Here is a 17,897-nt window from a genome sequence, read left to right as displayed (position 1 = left end):
TAATATTATCGTGTAATTGGACGGATAAGTTTTATCCTTGATTTTATCCAAGCATTGAAAAATGGGCCCTTAGACGTAAATAATATCTGATTTATTATGTCTTGTACGTAAGTATTAGAATATAAACTATAGCTTATATTAATTAAATTAAAAAATATTTATTAATAAGTTAATTAAATAAGTACGAAATATTGAAATAGCCTTAAGATATTAAATACATTCACATAGCAAACATTTATTATTTTAAACAAACTCAAAATTTTCCGTACTACTTTTAGATCTCTGAAAACTGCGCATGATTTGAAAACCACAATCACTTAAATAATAAATTTCTCGAAGCTGATAAACGATAAAATTAGTAAGCCCATCAAATAGAAATGTAATTTGTAAATGATACTTTATTGCACTAGTTAGGGTTCCCACGTAAAATACATTTTGTAACATGAACGTGAATTTCCTTAACATACACGCCTTAACAAAATGACCGCAGTAGCTCTTGTGTATATTTACGAGTAAGTACGATTTTAAAAACTACAGCTATTTTATAAGTAAATCTAGCAAAGCAAAATAAATATTATGATCAATTTTATTTAAAACCAATAATACTTAAGTTTCACGATTAAACAGATCCGACTGAAGTTTTTCATAAAAAAAAAACAATTCTGCGGCATTCAAAGCTAAGACAAAAGGTTCAGCGTAAATTCATGGAATATTCAAATAAGGAAAAAAGGGAAATTCGTTAAATTGGTAATCACTTTATTTATTGGTCATAAGCTTGCAAAACATACGACATTGTTTGACAATGGAGACGATAAACCGGATTCTTTTATAATATAAAGAAAATTTACCTTTACGTTCTACTATCTATAAAATATCTATCTAGTAACATTTGATGTGATTAGGTATCATCATAAGAATATTGCAAAATATTTTAAAGATATTTTAAACTGGCTGCGCCCCGCGGTTTTACCAGCGTGGCTCCGCTCCTGCTGCTCTTAGTATGATGTTAAATATAGCCTTCCTCCATAAATGGGCTATCTAAAACCGAAAAAATTTTTCAAATCGTACCAGTAGTTCCTGAGATTAACGCGTTCAAACAAACAAACAAACTCTTCAGCTTTATAATATCACAAGTACAGATGTGGTAAAAAACGGTACGGTTAAACGTAGTAAGGTTTTTAATTTTTTATTATAGCTTCAATTAATTATTGTAAGTTTAAAATGTTTTTTGTACTGCGTTATTTAAAAACTACTAAATCGGTTCTGAACATTCTGTTTCCAATAAATAGCTATTTTGTTTCTGAGAAAGATACCTTTGTGAGCATTTTGTATTTCTGTGAATCTTACCTTTGATTAAAAAAGACCGTACTTTTTCTTCAAGTCAACTTTAAAAGAAGAATAACTTTCCACGTTTACAAATAATTTGATTTATTGCTTTTCTTCCCGCCATACGTCAATTAGTAGCATAACTTCGTAAAAATGTCTCCTTCAGTCATCATTATGAAAAGTTTAGGGAGTAAAATTAATATTAAATTAAAATACTGCATACTATACTCATATAAAAATATAAATATTTTGAACACACTAGTTTACTCAACACAATTTATATTACTATTGAAAGATTAAAGCTAAGAAAGTTTTAAATATGTGGGCTCTATCACTAAATTATACCTAGTATTAACAAAAAAAAAATTCCACAATTTCAAAGGAATGAACACAATAATTGATGAAACCAATCAAAATGATAAATAGCTTCACTGCTATTACAATTATCGAATTAACAAATGCATTGACAATTGGGTAATGATAATGGTAATCTAGAGTTTGATTGGTCGCGTGATAAGGGATAATTTAATAACAACTTTACTTTTTGAGGACAGCAACAAACCACTTCCCAGTTGATTGGACGCTTATGGGCGGCGTGAATCGTGCGATGCGTCTGCGTTTGCTCTCTTATAACATTAGAAAAAACCGTTTTTTTTAGAAGACCTGATTGATGCAGTATCCTGGACTGAAAGGTTCTTGTTTTGTGTAGACGTTTTTTTTTTAAGATTATTTGGATTTTTTGTCATTATATTATTTAAAACATTATTAATTTAAAGATGAGGTAAGCGATATAATTACTAATCTGTGTAGAATATTTTTTTTTATTATCGAAAGCTGTGAAGAAAATCTCCAATATAGTATTATTATATTATCTGTGGTAAAACTATACCTACTAAAAGAAAAAGGACAGTTTATCGGTTTAGTCAGTTTGTTCTCAGTTCTAAGTTCTTAATAATTTATAATACCTACATACATAGGCTAAGTACAGATAATAGGTAGATGAATATTATGTAGATTTTTGTTTTATCACCACCATCAATACAATTTAAACTATCCACTCAAATCATAGCTACTGATCATAGCATAGCATCATAGCTCGCTGTAAAATATTTGTAACATCTACGCGAAAAATATTTCTACGAAATTTAATATCGAATTCTTCCACATGTAAGAAAAATTTGGGATTTTATAATTTTCAGAGGCATGTTTGTTAATATTTTGATACTTTATGAATAATATAACGAGAACGAGATAATAACATTTTTTGATACTTAGTATAGAATTTTCCAGAAGCAATGGAGCATTGAGTGTCACGCGTAGAAGAACAAAAGTAAGTTTATTAAATAACATTTAAAATAAAGTTTTCAAAGCATTCTTTACTTTTACAAGAATATTATTTGTAACTTTATAATTGATAAATGCACTCGAAAAGAGTTCACAAAAAGTGTGCTATGTTCAAATGTAACAAACATTCTTAACATGACAATTGCACCCGATTAAAATTGGATTCCTAAATACTGTAATAACTTGTCTTAACGGAGTTTTACGAGATATCGTTCGTCCCAATGAATAAAATAAATAAATCCTCAAATAGACATACAATTTGTATTGTACACGATATTGTAACATGATTGCGCAGGCCACAACAATGTGATGCGGAACTAATAGCTGTGCGAGATACAAATCGCTTGTTGTTTGACGACGACTTCTGAAACTTTGAACTATGGACAATTTTGAGACTAAATTTAGTGGAATTGAAAGTTTCAGTTGCCTTTATTTGACTGGCTGGCTTCAAGACAAGTGAGTGTCTTTGAAGATAATTTTGATTGCCTTTATTTCACTGATATACTAGTTGAATGTTGACCCACCTAATTTATTTAAGAGCAAAAGAATTTATCTTGTTTTTATAACAGTTTTCATTGATGTTACGGTTCTATTGGTCGTAGTATTATATGTAGCCTATGGCCTCCTTCAATTAATGACCTATCACCGGAAAAACATTAATTCCAAATAGTCCTTGCTCAAGTTTTTCCCTGGAAAACTTTACAGCCGTTGTAATCAAAAGAAAAAGAAGTATGGAAAAAGAAACAGGTACCAAATAAAAATCTTGTCTAAAAGTGGTTTGGTAATCAATGTATTTTATAACTGATTACTTTACCAATGAATAAGTAATATATTGTATTAACAAATCCCATAGGCCGGTGTCATGGTACCCGTGTTCTTAATTATATTATTTTGCAATAGTTCTGAAGGCCAGAGTTTATGTATGTATTTTTATTCGCATGGGCGTGAGTAAGCTAATAACAGAGGATCAGTGTGGCTCGGTTTAAAGTGTTTTGAAATGTCACGTAAGTTTATATAAGTTGTTTGTTTTAACGTTAATTTCCGTTGCAAATATCAGCGGTTATGGGTAGTGGAATTTGGACAGAAGACCATTGATACTGAAATTATTTCACATTATATAGTGTAGGTTTGCTTTGATTGAAAGGTCTTTTTTATTCTTAATTACTATCAAACCCACTACCCACACCACTAAACCGATAAGAATGAAATTTGGTACAGAGATAGCTGGAGAAATTACATAAGATAAGTCCTATCACGGAAATCACACGGGAATGGGAACTATGCAAATCTTTATTTGACTACGAGGGCGAAGCCGCGGGCGGAAAGCTAGCTGTTGTGTGCGGAAACGGAAATGTGACCGTGTATATCGCGGCGTAGGCGCAGTACGATCTTGCTCGTACGCAGGTCACGCGATATATTATGCACGACCGATAAACAACGTATGTCTATCTCCGCTGAGTGAACGCCTTCGAACGCTGGTTCACGCTCACTCCCGACGCTTCTGCTAGCGTCCGTGGAAACGTACTATGCCGTCACAGCCCGTTTAGACGCGAGGTATTTATTTCGCGAGCAAAGCACGCGGGCTTCGCAATAACGTTTATTACGAAACGTGGCGAAATAAAACTGCAGCAATTCTTCTTCAAGTAGCTTTCGAGGGCTGGTGATAGTCGCGTAAGTTACGTGTGCTCCGTACCGTTGACTCCCGAGAACTGATTTGCTACGCTCGCCGTGGGGATTATATACTAGTTTAGCACGGTGAGCCCGTACGTAATGCTCAATCCGTGCGCCCGTTTTGTTATCAACCAGCCCTCTACTTGCTCTTAACTTTATTAATATTCAAAAAATGTACAAGTTTCTTATTAATCGTAAAAAATACTTTCTAAAAATATACAATATGCCGTACATCATAAACACATATTTAGCAAAATTCTTAAATGAGTCCAAGTACTTCGTAACATATCTACTTCGTAACACAACTACTACAACTAAAGTATATATTTTAAACAATTAAAGGCAAAAATATACAAAATCATATACAATCAATACAAAATATACTTATACAATATACTTCTCTTTTACATACTGTATTTTTAAATACGCTTCATAAACATACATGTACCTTTACATAAGACAAAGAAAACTTCTACGATGTACATTATAAAATAAACATTATCACAAAACATAAAATATTAATAAAATCAAACAAGTTGTCATAATGTATTTACATCGAAAGAAACATTGATTAAATGCGTGCGCGCGTTTACTACCGTGCGCTCTGTACTCACTAATTGTGATCTACACAAACAATTTTTTCATTACTTGCAAAAAACGACGTTACGCCTAACATCGATCGCTAACATCCTCCCCCTCGTGCATAGCACCAATATCTGTCTTTAGCGATCCAGGTACAAGTAAAACGATTTTCGATGTTGGACGTCTCAGCACGCCAACCGTTGTCTCGACATCGATGATTCTCGTTCTACCATCGGGGCCGGGATAAACGTGGATTATTTTTCCTCTCGGCCATGTGCATCGTGGTAGATTAGCGTCAACGATCATGACGATATCATTTACTTTAAGGTCAGCTCCGCTCATTTTACCGCTTATTTTACGTGGTAGCAGTGTAGGCAAATATTCACGAATCCACCTTTGCCAGAAGTGATCGGCTAAGCGTTGAACTGATTTCCATGTTTCTCGGCCGACAAGTTCCCAATTTTCAAACTGACCTATTCTCGATGCACCACACGATCTTCCAATTAGAAAGTGATTTGGTGTTAACATTTCTTCATCTTGATTTTCTATAAGATGCGTAAGTGGTCTCGAATTAACTATATGTTCGGCTTCTAATAAAAGAGTGTGAAGAACTTCTTCTCGCGGATAACGCTCTTTCATGGTTACTTCAAGTGCTGCTTTTACTGATCGCACTAAGCGTTCCCAAGCAACCCCCATATTAGGCGCACCTGGTGGTATGAATTTCCACGTTACACCAATCTTTTCTGCTTCTGTAGCCAGACCTTGAATTTTCATATTTTCTACAGCCTCTTTTATTTCTTTTTTCGCGCCAACAAAGTTCGTTCCATTATCGCTATATATATTTTTGGGCATGCCTCGTCTAGCCGCAAATCTCCGTAGCGCCATTATCATTGAATCGGTTGATAGGGTTGGAACCAACTCAATATGTAGCGCTCTCGTAGTGAGACATGTAAAAAGGGCGCCCCATCGCTTTTCATGCCGTCTTGCAACCGTTATAGTCATGGGGCCGAAATAATCGACCCCAGTGCATGTGAACGGGAAAGCTCCGTGTTGTAATCTTTCTAATGGAAGGTTTCCCATAGGTATTTCACTGGGTTTAGATTTGTAAACTTTACACCATTGGCACTGATATTGAACCGATCGTAGTGTTGATCGCAGTCCAACAATCCAATATCGTTGCCTTATTTCATTTATAACCGTAGCGTAATTTCCATGGTTAAATCTACGGTGGAAATCTTCGATGATGAGTCGTGTTATCTTATTTCTACTGCATAACACGATTGGGCGCTGATATTCACTGGGAATCCCTTCTATTGCGTCAATTCGTCCTCGCAATCTTAAAAGGCCATTTTCATATATTACATCGAGTTTTCTCAATGGGCTCGAGTTGTTTAATTGCATGCCTTTTTTCTTATTATTTACATCGGATCGAAAACTCTCATCTTGGCTTCTTTTTATCAACAACAACTCTGCTTCATATAATATATTTGCACCGATAGGTATTAACTTTATATTATTTTCTTGTCTTTCCTTAAAATTGTAATTTTTATTATTTATTTTCTTTGTCTTGTTGCTTTTAATGACTTTACAAGCGTTACTAAATTCTTTTCGTTTGCATAATTTAACAAACTGTATTACACGCGCTGTTGCACGACAAAGCCTTTGAAAACTTGAAAATCTTTCCGGCTCCGGTGTGGCATATGTAGTTAATTGCACATGCATAACGTTTTCTATTTTTTCTTCTATTGTTGTCTCTTTCTTGAAAGTTCGCGGCGCAGGCCATTGAGATGCGTTTTGTTTAAGAAACAATGGACCCGTAAACCACCGATGACTGTGGTTGAAATCATCCGGCACATCTCTCGTTGCATCATCAGCTGGGTTGTGTGCTGATGGTATCCATCGCCAATCTTGAGGTTTTGTAAGTTCCTCAATTTCGGCGAGTCTATGCGCGACGAATGTTTTGAAAGTTCTAGGGTCACATTTGATCCAAGACAACACAATACTGGAATCGGTCCAGTATGTTTTATTTGTTACTTGCAAGTCAAGTTCATTTTCAATAGTATGTGCTAGCCTACTACCAAGGAGAGCCGCTTGTAATTCTAATCTCGGCATTGATATAGGTTTCAAAGGTGCTACACGCGCTTTCGATGCTATGAGGCTCACGTTATATTCACCTCTCTTATTCTCGGTACGCCAATATACAGCAGCGGCGTATGCAGTTTCACTCGCGTCTGTGAACACGTGTAGCTCCCCCTCGGTGTTATAAGGTGCTATACATCGGTTCAAGCGTAGAACTTGCAATAATTTCATATTGTTTATGTATGTCAACCACGTTTGATAATCTCTTGGCTCAATTTGATTATCCCATCCAACGCCGCTTCTCCATATACTTTGTATTAACTTCTTTCCTTGTATTAAAACAGGCGACGCGAGCCCTAGTGGATCAAATGTAGACATAACGGCACTCGTAATCTCTCTCTTCGTAGGTATTTTTATGCCTTGCAGTATTTCTTGTGATGTATTGCGTAAATTAGCACGAAAGGCAATACTATCACTTTCTGTTAGCCAACGTAAGCCCAATGTTTTCTCTTCATTTTCACCTAATTCGACTTCACTTTTATTTTCCTTTTCATTTTGCATTTCTCGAAGGAGGTAGGGTTTGTTTGAAGCCCACCCACGCAATTCAAAACCTGCCTTCTTGTGAATTACATTAACATCGTTCGTTATTTTTATAAAATCACTTTCTTCGTGAAAACTATGCAAATAATCATCCATATAATGATTATGTTCAATTGCTTTCGTTGCCGCGGGAAATTGAGCTTTAAAGTCTTGCGCATTACGATTTTTTACATATATCGCAGTTGAAGGCGATGACGTTGCACCGAATATTACTGACGTCATCCTATATTCTGTAATGGGTGAGTCACGCCCATCATTACGCCATAGAAATCTCAGACTATCGCGATCTTCTTGCCTTATTTTGACTTGAAGGAACATTTCTTTTATATCAGCGGCTACTGCTATCGGTCCTTGTCGAAAACGTATTAACACGCCGAATAGCGATTGTAGCAAATCTGGTCCTGATAATAAGGCGTCATTAAGGCTTTTTCCACGTGACTTTGCGGCTGCGTCGAAAACAATTCTTATTTTATTTTTTAATGGGTGAACTACGGCAAAATGTGGTAAATACCAAATCTTGTTAGAATTGATTGTCTGTGGCGCTTCTTCTGCATAATTATTTTGCAATAAATGTTGAATTTGCTTACTATATTCAACCTTTAGCTTTGCATCTTTATCGAATTTTCGCTCCATACTTTTTAATCGATTTTCAGCCAATGCATAACTCTCTGGTAAGCTGATATCATCCGTTTTCCATAATAAACCAACTTCAAAACGGCCATCTTGTAATCTTTTACATGTTTTATTAAGTATTGCGAGTGCTTTCCCTTCGGCATCGTTAGACGGCCTTCTTGCCTCCACACCAAGTGATTCAATTGAAAAGTGTTCTTTTATCAAATTGTGCATATCGGCGTCTATTTCGTTGATATTTAAACAAGTATTAACAATATTTACTTGCCTCGTAATGCTTGTGTCGATACCGTGCAGAACCCAACCAAGCGCTGTACGTGAAGCGACTGGTTGGCCGGGTTTTCCCTTTCTTGTTTCTTTTGACACTATTAACTCCCAATTGTCTTGCCCTATAAGCAACATAGGGTTTCGTGCTTCATAGTAAATGTGATCGACGAGATTACGTAAATGCCGACACTGTACAATTCGTTGTTTATCCAAATATTGTGGAGTTAATTTTAAATTGTCTATAGTACGCACTTGTTTCAGTTTTTGCACTTTATTACTATTAACACCTTTCACTGTTAAGTTTATCACTTGCGAGTCTTTTTTCACTATGTTTCCACCACCCACAGTCTGTAATACTAATTCCATTTTATCACCATTCAGTCCAATACGATTAGCCACGGATGAGTCTAATAAAGTTACTGTTGAACCTTCGTCCATAAGAGCCATTATCGTTTCGGATCCTTTCGGCCCAAACACATCCACTTCAATTATTTTTAAATAAGCACGTGGTGTTATCGTTGCACACACTGATGACGCAGTATTAGCCGTCGTCGTTGTACTACTTTGCGAGGCGATATTGCTATCTCGCTCTTCCTTTTTATTGAAATCATGAATATGCAATAGTGAATGATGCCATTTCTTACAGTACTTACATGATGGCTTACGACATGTTTGCTTGCGATGTTTCCCGTCTAAGCACTTAAAACATATGTTACACTTTTTCACCATGTCCCAACGTTCGTCAACAGACAGTTTTAAAAATCGTTGACATTCACTTAATACATGATTTTCATTGCACTGTATACACCGTTTCTTATTTTCACTCGTGGTGTATGTTTCATATCGTTGAAAGCCTTTATTTCTGTCACCTTTAAATATGTTCCTTGAGTTCACTTTCGTATTATATCTCTCTGTAAGGCTGACATGTGAACCGCATCGATCTGCTTCACGATTAAGCCATTGGGAAACACGTGTTATATCAGAAACACCGTGTTCCTCGTCGCCGACAAAATCATACCACCGGTATAAAAATGATTGTGGTAGTTTATCCAATATCGTTTTAACAATATGCGGCGCGTGAAGGTATTCGGGTCTCTTCAAACCTTTGATAGCCGCCACACTGTTATTTATTTGACTTGCGAACATACACACATCGCGAGGATCGTCTGTTATTTTTCTTAATGCTTGTAATTTATCTAACTCGGCAAGAACCAAAGCATCTGTTCTTCCGTAGCGGCGTCTTAGTGAGTCAATGACGTCATACGGCTTAGCGGCTGAATAAAGCAAACTTTTTATTGCTTCACGTGCACGACCCTTTATTGCCCTTCGTAATCTTGCCATGTTTTGTACGTCATTAAACAATGGGGCTGTATCGTCATAAACGGTTTTGAATGCCATCCATTCATCACTAATGCCGTCAAAGTGCGGCAACTCGTTTATGTAATTCGGTTGCGCCGCCGTATTATTTTTTGTGCATAAAACTTCCTTTAATGCATCCGCCAATGTTTGCACTTCAATGGTCGAGTTTTTGCATTGTTCTTCCTTAACTGGCATTTGAAAGGACGGTTTGATACACTGTTCAGTGTCGTCGGCGTAATTTGTATCTTTGATCGATGCAGCGATCCAATTTTGTACATTTTCCGACTTGAAATCATTCTCACCACTATCGGACTCCAACAGCTCACCTTCACATTCCGCGAGTTCCATTTTTACGCGTGCCAATCGCGCTGCCGCTTGAGCTGCTTCCAATTCGCGTTGAAGCAATTCCTGTTGCGCTTCTAATAAACGCTTTCGTGCTGTTGCCTGTGCCGAGCGAACTGACATCGCTTTACGGCCTTCTGTAGCCGATATAAGAGTATCTTTGGAACCAAATTCCTTACTCTTCGACCCGTGGGTTCCCATTTCAGCCATCGTGTCAGTGGCGTGGGTCTCTGCGGCTGGCTGAGTTCTCGGAAATGTTGACGCAACATCAACATCTGTCGTCGTAACGTCGTGACTCATCGGCGTTCGCTCTAGCCGGCTTTCATCTTCTTGTCTTGACGTACGGCGATCAATCGGAGTTTTCTTATTCGACCTCGTGATAGGCATCTTCAATTCTTCGTACGTTTTCTTCTAATAAACGAAGGACCAGGCTCCAATGAACCAAAAATGTTCTGGCAGAATCCGGCTCGAAGGACCAAAAATGTTGTGTGCGGAAACGGAAATGTGACCGTGTATATCGCGGCGTAGGCGCAGTACGATCTTGCTCGTACGCAGGTCACGCGATATATTATGCACGACCGATAAACAACGTATGTCTATCTCCGCTGAGTGAACGCCTTCGAACGCTGGTTCACGCTCACTCCCGACGCTTCTGCTAGCGTCCGTGGAAACGTACTATGCCGTCACAGCCCGTTTAGACGCGAGGTATTTATTTCGCGAGCAAAGCACGCGGGCTTCGCAATAACGTTTATTACGAAACGTGGCGAAATAAAACTGCAGCAATTCTTCTTCAAGTAGCTTTCGAGGGCTGGTGATAGTCGCGTAAGTTACGTGTGCTCCGTACCGTTGACTCCCGAGAACTGATTTGCTACGCTCGCCGTGGGGATTATATACTAGTTTAGCACGGTGAGCCCGTACGTAATGCTCAATCCGTGCGCCCGTTTTGTTATCAACCAGCCCTCTACTTGCTCTTAACTTTATTAATATTCAAAAAATGTACAAGTTTCTTATTAATCGTAAAAAATACTTTCTAAAAATATACAATATGCCGTACATCATAAACACATATTTAGCAAAATTCTTAAATGAGTCCAAGTACTTCGTAACATATCTACTTCGTAACACAACTACTACAACTAAAGTATATATTTTAAACAATTAAAGGCAAAAATATACAAAATCATATACAATCAATACAAAATATACTTATACAATATACTTCTCTTTTACATACTGTATTTTTAAATACGCTTCATAAACATACATGTACCTTTACATAAGACAAAGAAAACTTCTACGATGTACATTATAAAATAAACATTATCACAAAACATAAAATATTAATAAAATCAAACAAGTTGTCATAATGTATTTACATCGAAAGAAACATTGATTAAATGCGTGCGCGCGTTTACTACCGTGCGCTCTGTACTCACTAATTGTGATCTACACAAACAATTTTTTCATTACTTGCAAAAAACGACGTTACGCCTAACATCGATCGCTAACACTAGCATAACATAATTTTAAACTTCCTGGAAGAGCAGAATAATTATTTATAACTCAATATTTTCCAGTATTGTGGATGTAAAACCCACGTTAGATACAAGTTAATCGAAGCATCTAGACAATTACGAATTTGTCCCAAAAACCGTGGGTTTGTATTGCCCATCGGGTTAAATATGATTGAATGATTTACTAACAAATTCTCTTAGCTCCTCCTACGCTTTAGTCAATTTAATGCAAAGTGAATGTCATCAGATTTCAATGAATTCTTCAAATTAGATAAAATATTGTAAATATATTGAACTAAATAGCCTTAAGGTACCTTATCTATAAGTAGATTACATAGATAGTATACTGTCTAATCCTTGGTCACTTCATTACATGAGACCTATGATATATAAAAAAGCTAGATACGTTACCCGCTCTCTATTTTGGCAAGAAAAAACTCAGCTAAGTGCCCGAGTTTCACTTAGTCACGCACCATTCAGCGTCGTGGCTGGACGTTCTTTTTATATTTTAATCGGCAGTTGTTATTACGAAGTACATGAGTGAGACATGTATTATGTCTCGTGCGTGAGAGTGAAAGAGAGAACAACTGTATTGGTGATAATGCGTTAGTAAGTAGGTATGTATTAATTACGCTGTTTTTTAGTGCAATGATGTTGGCGTATGCCGCGTCTACTAGTATAATAGAGTCATTGCATGAGACGTGTTGCACTGCCAATTTCTTGTCATTTAGGAGAATTATAAGTATTTTACAACCTCATGATTCTGAATATACCTACATATAAAATACAAAACAACATAAAAAAAACTACATATAAAAACCATTCAAGCAGTTTCAGAATAATATTATGACAACTAAGACTATACCCGAGAATTTGACATTTGTGAGATGATCAAAATCTCCTCGAGCATACACAGAAATGATTTTCATGATAATTTTAATTTCAGTACATTTCAAAATTCTACAAATATACAAGTTCCTGATAATCGGCGTACACGCAGTCCACATCAATCAAGCTCCCGCCAAATTTAGCTTTAGTTCTATGCTAGAAGCCGCCAAACCAGCGATACAACCTATTTTTGCAGCTGGTTCTGATAAATGTAAGTTTTTATTAAGATTCTCCACACAACAACTTATAAAATATTTCTTTAAGAGAGCTTCGGATCACCTGGCTACTAAAAATGTATCGAAAATAATTGTATTTTTAATCGGAATATCTCTACTATCACAAAATGGAAATGTCAAATACTTATTAAATTGATCTACCATTTGTAATCCTTTAAATTATAACATCTTGAAGCGAAACCATAAACTACTCTATGGGGACACCATATTTATGGCTATCTGGAAGAAATGAACAGCAAATATCAAATATCTTTCGTACGGTACATGAATTTTGACGAGAATCAGACGTGCCTTATTTTTACATAAATATACGTTTGGGTTCCAACTTCGAAGAATACATTATTCAATCGGAAATCTACTTTGTGCTCCCGGCATTAATCCTAGATTTAAAAGCTTACAAAAATGATTTTCCATCTTCGTGTGTGAAAATCGTGTAATGTGACTTATTTTATTAGAGTTCAATAAAAGGTTTCTGTATTGTTGCTTTTATTATCCCTTATTAACATCTGATACATTATAAATGAAAAAAAAATGTTGTGTGGTTTTATGAAACCACGGTAAAAGTGAAACTGTTCGAACGGTTCCGAACACTGCTTTGTGTAGCGCATGTCGCGCGACGGTCGGCTGCCGAGTAGGTATACCTACTCGGCAGCCGCGATACACGCGACATGCGCTACACAGACCAAAAAGTTTGAGACGATGTAATAAAAGTTTCACTTTAAAAAGAAGAAAACCTATAATCGTACCATGAACGAAATAAAAATTGATTAGTTTATGAAAACCAACTGAAATATACAAAGATACATAATAATAAATTTAAAACTAATTCTTAACATTTCAGGTGAAGTGCTAAAAAGTTATTTCGGCCTAACATACGAGCAGATGCAAGGATCCAACCTGACCATATTTAGTGAGAAACTGAACATAGATAGAATCACCAAGAATGGTAACACTAAATACAATTTCACGAATCGATTAAAACGTATGATGACGACAGATTCTATTGCTATCATAATTCATGGATATTTAGAAAATTCAGAAGGAGTGATGGTTCAAGCTATAGCCCCAGAATTGTTAAAAGCGACCAATTTAAAAGTATTTGCGTTAGATGGAAGGAATGTTATAGGCCTGGAGTATATAACATCGTCTACGTATGTGCGTTTTATGGGAGAGCGGCTGGGAAGCTTATTGAGTGATGTCATAAGGCGTGAGTATTTGATTTCTTGGACGAATAAGAATATTTGGAGGTTAGTGACCCTTGGTTAGTATGGAAGGCACAGAAATATTAAACTTGGCATGCAAGTTAAATAGAGTGGGAGTCCTATATAAAAGTATTTATTAAACATTGATGGCTGCATGAATGCATGATAAAATACAAGATATATAGCCAACGAATCAGTTTCGAATCGAATCAGTCAGAGTCGAAAAATTATTTCTTCTTTTGGAAGGTCTTCATTTTAAATTGGTGTTTCCGAAGTAATTAGCTTTTCTAATTTACTCTTAAAATACTCGCCGTTGCTGTTATCCCCGTAGTATATCAGTACTCGACGAACAACATCAAAGGCATAAGTTAAACTAGGAAAGTAGATGTATTTCTGGAATTCCCACAGGAACAGTGAAAACTGGTAGCCCAGAGTACGAAAGTTTAAACTTCCTAACTATTTACGACGCTAAATTTTAGTTTAGTTATCATTGCCCACCGTTATATTCCGAATGAGATTGAGGAACAAAAATTTAATAGAACGTTTGCATTAGGTATTGCAAATTATATATTTGAAATGAGACATGTATGGCATATTTAAACATGCATGTATAAGTTTGTGCTCTAACATTATAAAGAAAAATGATTAAATTTTTTTGTTTGCTTGTTTTCAACGATTCAACTCAGAAGTAGATCTGGGATAAGCGGCTGTTTATATTAGTTAGCATATTTTCGTATTTTCATATAGGTATGCATACATGCAGCAAATTACAAAAAAAACACCGATTTTGACAACAGTTATAGATATGAAATTATTTTCCATAATTATAAATGGTTATAAGGAAACTATCGAAGTATGTTAAAGGAAGTATATAATACATTTCATCATTTCAACCAGCCAACATCATTATTCCAGGTGGCCAGAACCCGTCAAAAATACTTCTAATCGGTCACTCCCTCGGTGCCCACATAGCAGGTGCAGCAGGTCAGAAGGTCCAACAAGACACTGGTCAGCGCATTGGCAGGATCTCTGGCCTGGACCCAGCAGGACCCTGCTTTAGTAACGTCAGTCTGGATGATAGATTGGACCCCTCTGATGCTGATTATGTTGATGTTATCCATACAAATGCTGGCATGCTCGGAATTAGAGAAGCTGTTGGTAAATTTGATTTTATAGGCATCAAAAGCACGTTTGTATTGAATCCAATAAATGTATAAGTAAAAGACGTGGTAGGAAGTTAATATTGAAATCAAAGTTTTTTACGACAATGAAACTTTATATGAATAATTTTTAAAATTAGAATATTATCTATATACTAGTGTGACCTGTGGTTTTACCCGCATTGCTCCGGTCCTGTTTGTCGTGATGATATATAGCTTATAGCCTTCCTCGACAAATGGGCTATCTAATATGGAAAGAATTTTTCAAATCGGACCAGAAGTTCCTGAGATTAGCGCGTACGAACAAACAAACTTTCAGCTTTATAATGGTAGTATAGATTTGCATTACTGCATACTTCAAAAATTATCTACTCTGGTAAAATAGAAGCTCTTATTATTATAACAGGTCACAAAGACTTCTTTCCTAACAGTGGGGCTATGCAGCCGGGCTGCATTTTGCCAATTTGCGAGCACAGTCGGGCGTGGGAGTTGTATGCGGAGTCTATTAATTCTCCTGAACGCTTTCCAGGTAATGTTTGCACTTAATAGTTCGGAATATGATATTATGACCTGCTTTTGGATAAACTCGCGTTTGAACTGTATATAATATGTTATGTGACATAACACTTATGTGCTTCTGGAAGATTCATCACTATCTATTGTAAATTTCGAAATAATAGTAATGAGAAACATTAATATTTGAAAGAAATTTATATTCAAGTGAGCGATAATTTCATGATGCATACCCTTGGTGACTTACAAATAGAAACAGATAATAATTTACCTGCTTAAAACTAAGCATCAATTTTGGTACTACTTACAACTAATTTACAATTATAGTTTGATAATTTACAGCTAATTTACGTACCAATATTTATAGCAAGAAAATGTGAAAACTGGACGACATTTCAAAGCGGTCGTTGCATGAAGAACGAAGTCGCGTATATGGGATATAACTCCGAAAGTGGCAGCCCTGGCGTGTACTACTTAACTACAGGATCATCGTCACCTTTTGGCTTGGGAGCAGCTGGTAGTGGTTGAAATAAACGGATATTATATAAGATATTAGTAGTTGTTTTAATTGGTCTAGACTATAATATCTTCTCTTATATATAAAATTCTCGTGTCACAATGTTAGTCTGCATACTCCTCCGAAACGGGTGGACCGATTCTCATGAAATTTTCTGTGCATATCGGGTAAGTCTGAGAATCGGCCAACATCTATTTTTCATATGTACCACGGGCGAAGCCGGGGCGGACCGCTAGTCTTCTTATATATAAAATTCTCGTGTCACAATGTTAGTCTGCATACTCCTCCGAAACGGGTGGACCGATTCTCATGAAATTTTCTGTGCATATCGGGTAAGTCTGAGAATCGGCCAACATCTATTTTTCATATGTACCACGGGCGAAGCCGGGGCGGGCCGCTAGTCTGTATATACATTTTTAATTGGGTTGTAGAAATATGAAGCTTGTGAGGGCTTAAAGTTGTGTGTCTTTATTAGTCAATTATTTAGAAAAGACAAATTCTGGAAAAAAAATTTCTAGTAAATACGATTTTGCGTAACTTTAATTCTTGAAAATATAAAAAATAAATGGTAATATTGTTTAAAATGTCGTTTTAATAATACAATGAAGATTCATTTAATTCCGAAAGAGTGTTTAATTTCTTGATGTTTCAAACTCCGTCAAACTGGGAAAATGATTCTCAGAAAGTATTTACCCAAACATACAAATACCGAAGCTTTTCTCAAAACGCATTAGATTTCATAAAATTCGCCATTTTAAAGCCAAAAAAATTCAAAGTCCTTTCACAACTTGGAACCGAATTTGACAGAAGCACACAAAGTCGTAAATATTTCGCAAATCAACTTATTTACAGACGAAATTTTGCAAGAAAAGTTAATGTTCATTTTCCTTTTTATTTCCGTTGAAAAGTGTTATCTGTATCGCAAAGTTGACGGGACTTTATCGCTATACTTTGGGTATGTATTTTTCATTTTATTTGGTACACGTGGCAAAAGTTGTATGCTAATAAATGTAAATTTATTTTCAAGGACACCAATAATCTATACTAATATTATAAAGAGGAAAGGTTTGTATGTATGTATGGTTTTCACGCATAAACTATTGGACCGATTTTGATGAAATTTGGAGACCCTGAGAAAGAACATAGGCTAACTTTTATTGCGAAATATGTACCACGGGCGAAGCCGGGGCTGACCGCTAGTATTTTATAATACGAAAGAATAATATTAATTACGTTATAACGTCCACCTCGTACTTTACAGACTTTACATCTAATATCAACTAAAGATTGGATTCTTTTGACTGACCGGTTGGCTTGGTTGGTGTGGCCCTGCCTTCCAAGCCAGAGGGTCGTGGGTTCGATTCCCACCCGAAGCAAATATTTGTGTGATGAACATAGATGTTTGCTCTGTGTCTGGGTGTTAATTGTCTATATAAGTATTTATTTAAAAAATTATATATGTTTGTTTATCAGCCATCTGGTTTCCATAACACAAGCGAAAGCTTAGTATGGGATCAGATTGTGCCGTGTGTGAAAATTGACCTGAAATATTATTTATTTTGTATGCTACAATTTAGCTCAAAAACATAGAAAAATATTAGAAAGCTACATATTTATTGAGTAACTATACATACGTTATTGTCATAGAAAAAAAAAGTGAAACCGGG

At 36.0% G+C, this 17,897-nt stretch overlaps 1 protein-coding gene across 1 annotated transcript; it reads left to right on the top strand.

Moving 5' to 3' along the window:
• The first annotated feature begins 3,637 nt into the window (after window positions 1–3,637).
• LOC149487234 (pancreatic lipase-related protein 3-like) lies at window positions 3,638–16,260 on the top strand. Its single transcript, XM_089697135.1, has 6 exons — window positions 3,638–3,674; window positions 12,661–12,813; window positions 13,680–14,045; window positions 14,956–15,198; window positions 15,607–15,729; window positions 16,081–16,260. The coding sequence occupies exons 1-6, from the start codon at window positions 3,668–3,670 to the stop codon at window positions 16,239–16,241; spliced, it is 1,053 nt and encodes a 350-aa protein (XP_089553261.1). The 5' UTR covers window positions 3,638–3,667; the 3' UTR covers window positions 16,242–16,260.
• The last annotated feature ends 1,637 nt before the right edge of the window (window positions 16,261–17,897 follow it).

This window comes from Colias philodice, chromosome 7 (genome assembly GCF_061535455.1).
Source record: "Colias philodice isolate Cphi_HAF_F1 chromosome 7, ilColPhil1 Martin Lab GWU primary, whole genome shotgun sequence".
NCBI lineage: Eukaryota > Metazoa > Arthropoda > Insecta > Lepidoptera > Pieridae > Colias > Colias philodice.
The sequence above is the reverse complement of the archived record's forward strand: the minus strand, read 5'-3'. Positions and strand labels throughout refer to the sequence as shown.

Bases quoted from the DNA above. Each gene is read 5' to 3' on its own strand.
- LOC149487234 (XM_089697135.1), top strand. The intron at 12,814-13,679 runs GTAAGTTTTTAT...TTAACATTTCAG, and splicing joins TGCAGCTGGTTCTGATAAAT to GTGAAGTGCTAAAAAGTTAT. The intron at 15,199-15,606 runs GTAAATTTGATT...TTATTATAACAG, and splicing joins CGGAATTAGAGAAGCTGTTG to GTCACAAAGACTTCTTTCCT.